We start from the raw sequence: 10,680 nt of genomic DNA on the forward strand, positions 1-10,680 counted from the left end.
GAGAATCTCCAATTAAGTCCAATTTAATATTCAATTTCAACTCGTTTTAAGATTCTTTATTTGTATTGATGTAGTTTGTGTTTTTATATTTAATGTATAAATTACTATTTATTTTATATCTTCTATGATTATTTATCTTTTTTTTTTAAAAAAAAAAAATAAATACTGGAAAAGCCCATTTATTATATACCAAAAGGTCAAATAAAGCTTTGGTCCAAAAGTGACCAAATCCCAAATAAAAAAAAGGAAACAAATGAAAAAAAGAAAAAAGAAAACAAAAAGGCAAGGAAGAAGGACATAAACTTCTGATGGCTGCTCTTCTTTGATCTACACGATGACTTTGACAAAACTAGCGATTTGAGGAGAGCCTTACCTCTCGATGACGGCAGAGATGAGACAATATCAAGTTTGAGCGATATCCACATGGGCGCTCAAACTCTCACAAACACCATGGATTCAACTCATTGAAGACTTCTTCAACTTGACACCAATTATCACAAACGTATCTCAAGGTAAGACTCATATCCAAAACTTACAACCCTTGAACTGATAAAAAATTGTTAGTTTCACTAAGTAATTTCATGACTTGTGCAGATTGAACCCCAAGGAGTTGATACCACTGCAACAAACCCATGAAACTACCAAGTAAGACCCTCATTTTTCAATCTAGTAATCCTTGTGATTTTCTGTTCCTTTTTGTTAGCTGGGACAATGTTGTTCTATTGTGACTGCTCCTTTTTTTTGATGAAGTATTGTGACTGCTCCTTTTTTGTTCTTCTAATTTGTGATTGGAATGTTGAACCTGACATTTTGACACTTTCTTACCCTTAATTGCGGCAAGTTTTGTTTGTCTAATTATAATATAGTTCTTGCCTATGATGGTAGCTCCTGTGTAGAATTAAATTGAATTAGTTTTGTACCTACAAAACTGAAAATATGATTAGTTAAAAAATCAGCCAGTATGTTCCCTTTTCTATAGGTGTGTTTGATTTCACCACCTTGTCCTTCATAACATCTCTAATCCACCTTATGTCTACAAAAATTACCCATGGGACTTCCCAGATTCCATCTAGAATCTTCTTGATGATGAGGGAATTTGTCTCCATAATTAATGGAAAAAAATTATGATGGATGCAGTACAATAATCCATCTCTAAATGCCTTAACTACTGCCTCCAGAGCAGAACGAATCTCAAAACTTATGGTTTTAGTAAACAGTAAATCTCCATTAGAATTTCTGACACAAAAAACACTAGAACTTAGACCCAAATTGCCTCTACTAGAACCATCTGAGTTACACTTGAAAACCCCTACATTTGGATAATTCCATCTCACCACTTTACTAATAATCAATGGTCTATAAGCTTAAAAAAACTTGACAATCCATGGTCAATTTTTAGGAATATCAGACAACCAAGGATATCTACAAATAGATATTCCTATTAATTTCTCTAATCATCCCATTTCTGGTCATTTTCCCCATGCTTGATCACATTCCTTCTTTTGCAGATCCGCCAAATAATAAACACTGGTAGTTCTTTGTGTAATGGTTTAAGCTTAGCAATACAATCAAAATCCCACCATTTATTCACTGTTTGATTCAAATGCATAAATGGACCCTGAATCCCTGCTGGTCCTGCAAACATATTCCATAGGCAATTAGAATCAGCGCAAGAAACAAATAAATGATATACTGTTTCTTGTACATTATCAGAACAACAACAACATTCCAGTGTGCAATTCTGCTCCTAACCAAAACTTCCCCAATAGGTATTCTTTGAAACCAAATTCTCCATAGAAGGAAAGAGACTCTGAAAGGGATCCCTTTCTCCCAAATATTCATGATATCCTTCTGCTCATTCTACCTTTGTCAGATGATGTTCCAGGCACTTCCAATTGTAAACCTCCCTTTACTATCAGGCATCCATCAAGGTTTATCTCTGTCATCTGAAACCTGAAAATTACCCAAGACTAAATGCACCTGGTCGCAAAACTCCTTAGTAAATGTGTCTGACATAAGATTCTTATTCCACCTCCCATTCACCATCAACTGATTAACATCTTCTAAACACCAACTTGCTTATGAATGATGGGTAAAACATAATGAAGGACACCTAATTGAGTCCAATTGTCAAACCAAGTACTAGAATGACCACATCTAGGTTCCCACCATATTTCTTGATCCATCTGGTCTCTAGCATATAGCATCATCTTCCAAACCTGAGATCCACCCCTCTATTAATTTGTGGCCTGTGCCTCTTGCAATATTTGTTCCAAATGAAATTGGACCATAAAGAATTTGTAGTCCTAAAATTCCACCATAACTTTGCAAATAATGCTTTAGACACACAAATTGAGATCTAAATTCAAGACCTCCCTCCACTTTTGGCAAACATATATCTTCTCCGGGACCTCAGATTTTCAAAAGGGAAGGACTGCCTTAAATTGCAGTACCAGGATCAGGTGTATGAGACCAGTCTATGATTCGTAGGACTTTCTATTGGTTGTAAATAGGGTCCGTAGAAGCAATCCAGACTTTGTGAAATTTTAAGGGGTCAAGTTGATTTCTTCGGTTGGTGTCTACGGACCGTAGGAAGACCTACGAGCCGTAGCAGGGTTCCATCAAGTTTGAGAAAAAATTATGTTCCCAGTACTTGGTCTACGGTTGACCAGTATGGACCATAAAAAATTCAATGGTCTGTAGGTCAGAACCGTAGATCGAGTCCGACAGTTATTTTAAGGGGCTTTTGGGTTTTTTTCCTAATTGTTTAAAAAAAAATACCATGTCATTTTGTCTTCTACCCTTAAGCCGATATAAAGCTTATAAGTCCTAAAACTACCCATTTCAAACCCATTCTCCTAATTCCCCAAAACCTAACAAACTTCACTCCATAATTTCCTCTCAACCTAAGGAAGAAGAAGAAGAAACTAAGATTCAATTCAAGTTTCCAATTCACCATTCTTTGTGGGATTTGAGTAGAAAGGTATGTGAGAATACTCATAGATTCAATTCCTCCATGGAGTCCCCAAGTTTTTCGATTTCTCAATTCAATTTCAATTGATCAAAATTAGGGTTCTTCTTAGTTCTATAAGGGTTCATCCAATTATGATTTTTATTTTTGAATTAGTCTTGTAAAGTATGATTCAATGTTGATACATGATATTTGAAGTTATATAGACCCATGCATGATTCGTGATTTTTAACTATGAACCTATGAAGAACCCATGAACCTATGAATTATGAATTTTGGAAGATTATGCATGTCTTATGAAAATGATGTTTATGATGATAGGGTGCTTTTAGATGAATGTGTCAATGTTGTTTTGAAAGGTTTCCTCACATAGGAATATGATCATGATTGTGAAAGGTATTTCTCACGTATGGATTCATATTGGTGAAAGGTTTTCTCACTTATGCTTGAATTGTAACTTTAGGAGCTATTCTATGTTTTGATTTTAAGATTGGATTAGTATTGATCATTGTCTTTCCTATGCTATAATGATATTTGACTTTTATCTATTCCGTTGAGATTTAGACTTAGCACCGAGAGGCTTGAGGTGGAGGCTCAAATAGGGTAGTCTCTGATAGCAACCTCTAGTCCAAACTACGTGCCCCTGTAAGATTATCTTAAATGACTTAGCTAGTGGATTCATTTAAAAAAAGATGATATGTACGGATTCTACCTTGGTAAGTAGATTCCCCTTCTTTCGGTATGATGGATATACCAAATTCCATGATATAACACTCATGGTCTTATTGTCAGTTAAAACTAATATCCCACAAAATGACTATGTTTCTTCAAACATTTTCTTATTTCTCTTATTTTAAATGCATTAATTATATTTCATGATTTATATGCCATTGCTTCCTTAAGCTTTTTTAAATGTTCAATTATTGTTCATGCATTGCATTTTTATGCTATTTATGACACCATGTCTATTTTATGCATATTTCCTCATACTTAGTACATTCATGTACTAATGCATACTTGTGTCTACATTATTTCACTAATGTAGGGTACGATGCTCCTACCTCTATACTAGTGAATAGTTGATTTCCTTTGGCATTGAAGATTGGTGAGTCCTCATGTTTTGAGGACCGAGATACTTTCATAGTTTTCTATCATTTCAGTTGTCATGATTTGTATGTGATGTATGTGTTACGTCCCAATCACTTTCCTTATGATCTAATAGAGGGCTTGTTGAGACTTATGTTAGACTTCCGCTTTGTCAAAACTCTTTTATGATAAAGGCTATAAGTTTGAATTTTCTATTTCTATTATGGTAGGCACTATCACTCTCCAGTTGGTTGGTTGTAGTTTGAAGAACCTAGACCTCTTGGTACAGACCTTACTAAGGAGGCTTTGGAGCAGGTGAGGGTGATTCAGGATAAACTTTGGGCAGTTTTCAGTTGGTGAAAGAGTTTTCTTCTGTATGTTTCCCATGAAGGGTATGGTGAGGTTTGGAGATGGGGCAAGCTTAGCTATTGGGCCTTTTGAGATCCTCTGGATAGTAGGAGAGGTTGCATATGAGCTAGCTTTGCCTCTAATGTTCTCAGTTATCCACCAAGTCTTTTATGTTTCAATGCTACTCTGGAATGTTCCTGATGAGTCACATGTTCTGCAGTATGATGTAGTAGAGTTGGATGATCACTTGACCTTCATGGATGAGCTAGTTTCCATTCTTGCCAAAGATGTGCGAAAATTGTGTTCGAGAGCCAATCATATAGTTAAGGTTTGTTGGAGGTATTGGCAAGTCGAGGAGGCTACTTAGGAAATCGAGCATGATATGCGAGAGTAGTTTCCTAGCTTATTTGAGCCTTTAGAGCTTCTTAACTCTTACTTTCGTGGATGAAAATCCTTTTTAGTTGTGGATGTTGTAGTGATCTCTAGGTCATTTTTGTGTGTATGACTCCTTTTCAGTGTACAAGCTTTTCTGTAGCAATGCCAAGTCATTTATGACTTGTTGGGACTGATAGTTTGCTCACTTGGTCATTCATTTAGTTTTTATGTTAGTTTTAGTGTTTTGGATCTTTAGAATCTTGAATGTTCATTTTCGATAAGAAGTTCAGGAAGATGACCTCAAAATCTAATTTTGACATTTCCATAAGCTCCATAAGAGTCATTCTAAGCTAGTAGCATAGTCAACACGTCTCCCGAGGCTTTCAGTGTGAGGCGTGGGATTAGGAGTTTTAACTTTCAAGGTGAACCTGAAGTTTGACTTCAGTCAAAATTCTGAGAAAATGATATTGGATGAGAATTATGTTTGCGTGATTAGCTCCATAATGTTGAGTTTGGTATTGAATGACCCTTTGTTTAGGTCCCGAGGCTTCTAGGCTAATTTCGAGGCCCTTCGTAGATTTTGGCTTAAAATGAAAATTGGGTGTGGGACCCACTTATTGTCGAAACAACCTCGAACGGGAATTTTGATGGTTACTTTGAGTCTGGAATTTCATTCCAATGGACTAGCTTAGTTGTTTTGCACGCACGGGGTTCCGGATGAATCTCGAGCACCCCATTGAAGTTTGAAGACCCTAGCCCTCTGTTTTCAGCTATGGTCTCATGTTTGCTCAACTAGCCTCGTGATCGTGCACCTGGCCCCGCGTTCGTGCACATGGCCTTGTGGCGTGAATGATCGGCACCCAAGCGTGCACGTTTGCGCGCGGGCTATTGTGGTCGCAAGCGACCAACCGACCTAGCCCTCTATTTAAGCATTGGTCGCGACCATCCTAGACCCCTGTTGGTAAAAATGTGATTTCTCCTCTATCCGAATTCTAATTTTGCTGATTTAAAGTCTCACGTGCTCGTAATTTTTGGAGATATGTGGTGGAGTGATTGGATTTTGTTGGTCACACTCCGTTTGAAGAGAATTTCTCCAGTAAGCTGCTGTCCCGTTTTCTGTTATTTTTGTTTCGTATTGTATTGTTGTTTCCATTGATTTAGGCCATGAATTGTGTCCTATTTTGGGACACAAGTTCGAGGCATGGTTTAGGAGCTTTTGACAATTCGATTCTGGAATTTCCATTATGGATCCCACGATTCTTGTTTGACTCCAAAAATTGGTCCTTCTCCATTTTGGGTGATTTTGGTGTCTAAACTACCCTATAAACGTAGTGATCCTATTCTTGATAAGACGGTAGAGTTCAGAGGTCATGTAGAAGGGAAATTTTTTTGCCTCTTGATTATGAGTGCCCGTGATCGGCCTACAAGTAGGCTACAATTTCTTTTCTATTTAGATTGCACATGAGTGTGTAAATTCATGATGATTGGTGTTAATTGGGGGTGTGTACCTAGTTATTCATGCTTTTATTTTAGAAACCATGATTTAGGGTTGATTACTATTGTTTCGAGGGTGGTACCATGATTAGGTGGGGTTATACGTGTGTTGTTACATGCTATGTGATTTACTTGATTTCTTACGTGTTTCTTGATGCATGTTTCGGCCATAGTTTATGATAGAAGAGTGTTGCCTTAAACCTTACACCTTGTGATTTTTGTATGTCTCCGACACTGCTCGGACATACTAGGTCCTTATAGACGGGAATAACAGACTTGAGTCTGATAGTATGAGCCTTAGTTTGGGCATTTATGCAGCTTATTGGCCCTTCTGTCTTTTCTCTCCCAACTCCGATGTGTTATCGGAGGTTGTGTGCTTTCTCAAAATAAGAGTACTTCAGGTTTGAAGCCTTTTATGATACCTTCGGGAGTGGACGTCGATCCACGATGGCTTGGAGCCTACTAGAGACCCTCTTAGGAGTCAATACACCCTTGGACACTTGCTAGCTGGGTGGCTGACGCCCCTAAAAGTGGGCTGGGTGGCTTAGATATCTGAGATCCTCTACGGAGTTGACACGCCCCTAAGTCACTCTTGCTAGTTGGGCAGCTTACGCCCTTGGGAGTGGACTGTATGGCTGGGCGGCCTAGGGTTGATTACTCTTGCTAGGTGGACTAGGAGTTGACCGATTTTGTTGATTTTCAATCTTGCTAGCTTGGCTGGGAGTTGACTTGTCCTAGTTTACTTAGGCTGGGAGCCCGGCTAATGTTTTTGGGTTCAGATTTGTGTTACTCTTCTTCCTAGTAGACTTAGCTATTTTGTGTGTGTTAGAATAGAAATAAGTATTTCCTACTTAAAATAGGAATAGTAATAGGAATAAGGATAAGAATCCTAGTTGGAAAAGGATTCTAATATAGTGTCTATAAATAGGGTCTCAGTGTAACAATTTAAATACACAATTCAATAATATTTTTCCCATATATTTCTCTATCAGAGCATTGGTGAGAAACTTCAAGTCACCATGTCAAATTTCGGCGACAACGGTTGGGACTGATTTGTGTCATCTTTCGTTCTGAAGGTGTTGTGTGAAAGAAAACACCATCACGAGGCTCGGGAAGCTAAGGTGACTGAACCCCAATTAGATCCACCAGAAAACAGCCCCTCACGCGCCTCCACGCGTCGTTCGAAGGTGGAAGTTTTCGCCGATATTTGGCCACGCACTGGCGCGTGAGTGTTGCTCTAGTCATATGTTTTTGAGCAGTTTTCTTTTGTTGGGGTCGTCCAGTATTTCCGACCAGAACCCATTCAGTTTTCTCCGTATCCGATCACCGGAATTAGGGTTTCGGTGATTTTCAGTAAATTTTCGGCGAAATCAAATCACTGTAGGGCAGTTTCCGATAGTTTCCAGCGTACATACTAGTCTATGGAGAATCGACGAGGAGGAGAACGTTTTGGAAGACGTCAATCCAAGTGTAGTCATTGTCATAAACCTGGACACACTCGTGACATATGTTATATTTTGCATGGTCCACCACCCAGTTATGATCCTATTGTTCTAAAGGAATATAATGAGCTCTTCGAAATCGTGCAAGTAAACAACGTTTTGGGAAACCTCGATCCTAGTGTAGTCATTGTCATAAACTTGGACACACTCGTGACATATGTTATATTTTGCATGGTCCTCCACCCATTTATGATCCTATTGTTCTAAAGGAATATAAAGAGTTCCTTCGGTATCGTGCAAATAAACAAACGTCTCCATAAGTAGTTTCGATTGCACAACCTGATGTTTCTGTTAGGGGTAATTCTATTACTTGTGTGTCACAGTCTAGCACTCTTGGATCATGGGTCATAGACTCAGGGGCTTCTGATCATATCTCTGGTAATAAATCACTTTTGTCTGATATTGTTTATTCACAATCTCTTCTAGCTATTACTTTAGCCAATGGGATCCAAACAAAACTAAAAGGGGTTGGAAAAGCCAAACCCGTATCTTCTGTCACCCTAGACTCTGTTCTTTATGTCCCTGGTTCTCCTTTTAATCTAACATCTATTAGTTGTTTGACGAAAGCTCTACATTGTAGCATAACCTTTTTTTATGATTTTTTTTCTCATGCAGGACCGCAATACGGGACAGATGATTGGAACAGGACATGAATCACAAGGCCTTTACTATCTTACCTCTTCAAATTCCTTAACAGCATGCTCCGTTACAGATTCCCCAAATTCCTAATTCACAAACGTTTGGGACATCCAAGTCTATCCAAACTGCAAAAGATGGTGCCTAGTTTGTCTAGTTTATCCACATTAGATTGTGAGTAGTGTCAACTTGGGAAACACACTCGTGCTACATTTTCACGTAGTACTGAGGGTCGTTCAGAGTCTATTTTTTCATTAATTCATCCTGATATTTGGGGTCCTAGTAGAGTCAGTTCCACCTTAGGATTTCGTTATTTTGTTAGTTTCATTGATGATTATTCGAGATGCACTTGGGTTTTCTTAATGAAAGATCGTTCTGAGTTATTTTCTATATTCAAAAGTTTCTTTGCTGAAATACAAAATCAGTTTGGTGTTTCTATTCGTACTTTTCGTAGTGATAATGCCTTAGAATACTTATCATCCCAGTTTCAGGAGTTTATGTCTCACCAAGGAATTAGTCACTAAACATCTTGTCCATATACTCCTCAACAAAATGGTGTAGCAGAAAGAAAGAATAGGCATCTCATCGAGACTGCTCGCACTCTCCTCATTGAATCCCATGTTCTGCTGCGTTTTTGGGGTGATGCAGTCCTTTCATCTTATTATTTAATTAATAGAATGCCCTCTTCTTCTATTCAGAATCAGGTTCCACATTCCATATTGTTTCCTCAGTCACATCTCTATCCTATCCCCCCTCGTGTCTTTGGGAGCACATGCTTTGTTCATAATTTAGCCCAGGGAAAGATAAATTAGCTCCTCGTGCCCTCAAATGTGTCTTTCTTGGTTACTCTCGAGTTCAAAAAGGGTATCGTTGTTATTCACATGATCTTCATCGATACCTTATGTCCGCTAATGTTACATTTTTTGAGTCTCAGCCTTACTATACATCTTCTGATTATCCTGATGTATCTATGGTCTTACCTATACCTCAGGTTTTACCTATGCCAGCCTTTGAGGAATCTACGGTTACTTCTACATCTCCAGTTGTAGTGCCACCACTACTAACTTATCATCGCCTTCCACGTCCAGCCCTAGTCCCAGATGATTCATGTCATGCGCCAGACCCTACTCCTACTGCAGACTTGCCTCCTCCTAGCCAACCACTTGCACTTAAAAAAGGTATACGATCCATTCGAAATACTAACCCACATTATACCTTCTTAAGTTATCATCGTCTATCATCACCCCATTATGCCTTTGTGTCGTCTTTGTCCTCTATTTCCATTCCTAAGACTACAGGTGAAGCACTTTCTCATCCTGGATGGAGGCAGGTTATGGTTGATGAGATGTCTACTTTGCATAAGAGTGGTACTTGGGAACTTGTCTCCCTTCCTGCAGGTAAATCTACTGTTGGTTGTCGTTAGGTTTATGCAGTCAAAATTGGTCCAGACGGTCATGTTGATCAACTTAAGGCTCGCCTTGTTGCCAAAGGGTATACTCAGATATTTGGGCTAGATTATAGTGACACTTTCGCTCCTGTGGCTAAAATAGCATCTGTCTGCCTTTTTCTATCTATGGCTGCCGTTCGTCATTGGCCTCTTCATCAGTTAGACATTAAGTAATGCTTTTCTGCAATGGTGATCTTAAGGAAGAAGTCTATATAGAGCAACCACCTAGTTTTGTTGCTCAGGGGGAGTCTAGTAGCCTTGTATGTCGATTGCGTAGGTCACTCTATGGTTTGAAATAGTCTCATCGAGCTTGGTTTGGGAAGTTCAGCACAGTAATTCAGCAGTTTGGCATGACTCCTAGTGGAGCTAATCATTCTGTGTTTTATCGGCATTCTGCACCAAATCGGTGTATCTATTTGGTTGTGTACGTTGATGATATTGTTATCACTGGTAATGATCAAGATGGTATCACCGATTTGAAGCAACATCTCTTTAAGCACTTCCAGACTAAAGACCTTGGCAGATTGAAGTATTTTCTAGGTATTGAGGTTGCTCAGTCTAGATCAGGTATTGTTATTTCTCAACGCAAGTATGCCTTAGACATTCTTGAGGAGACAGGAATGATGGGATGTAGACCTATTGACACTCCTATGGATCCGAATATTAAACTCCTTCCAGGACAGGGGGAGCCACTTAGTAATCCTGAAAGGTATAGACGGCTTGTTGGAAAGTTGAATTATCTCACAGTGACTAGACCTGACATCTCTTTTCCTGTAAGTGTTGTAAGTCAGTTTATGACTTCCCCTTGTGATAGTCATTGG

The 10,680-nt window shown here is 38.8% G+C and overlaps 1 protein-coding gene and 1 long non-coding RNA gene across 4 annotated transcripts in view; both read left to right on the forward strand.

The window, feature by feature from the left end:
* The first annotated feature begins 229 nt into the window (after nucleotides 1-229).
* Nucleotides 230-8,431, forward strand: LOC107057969 (uncharacterized). The gene is made up of 3 exons (XR_001471689.1): nucleotides 230-512; nucleotides 595-645; nucleotides 8,392-8,431. It is a non-coding gene; the product is annotated as an uncharacterized lncRNA (long non-coding RNA).
* Nucleotides 8,432-8,507: 76 nt separating this feature from the next.
* Nucleotides 8,508-10,680, forward strand: part of LOC107057968 (uncharacterized) — a 12,351-nt gene continuing 10,178 nt past the window's right edge. The window contains exons 1-2 of one of the 3 annotated variants that reach the window (XM_015303153.1): nucleotides 8,508-9,590; nucleotides 9,704-9,809. In XM_015303153.1, coding sequence (XP_015158639.1) covers nucleotides 9,753-9,809 — 57 coding nt within the window. In that variant the 5' untranslated portion in view covers nucleotides 8,508-9,590; nucleotides 9,704-9,752. Of the gene's footprint in view, nucleotides 9,810-10,680 lie in introns of all 3 variants that reach the window. The other 2 variants (XM_015303152.1, XM_015303154.1) reach the window with 2 other exon arrangements.

Source organism: Solanum tuberosum, unplaced genomic scaffold (genome assembly GCF_000226075.1).
Source record: "Solanum tuberosum cultivar DM 1-3 516 R44 unplaced genomic scaffold, SolTub_3.0 scf00418, whole genome shotgun sequence".
Lineage (NCBI taxonomy): Eukaryota > Viridiplantae > Streptophyta > Magnoliopsida > Solanales > Solanaceae > Solanum > Solanum tuberosum.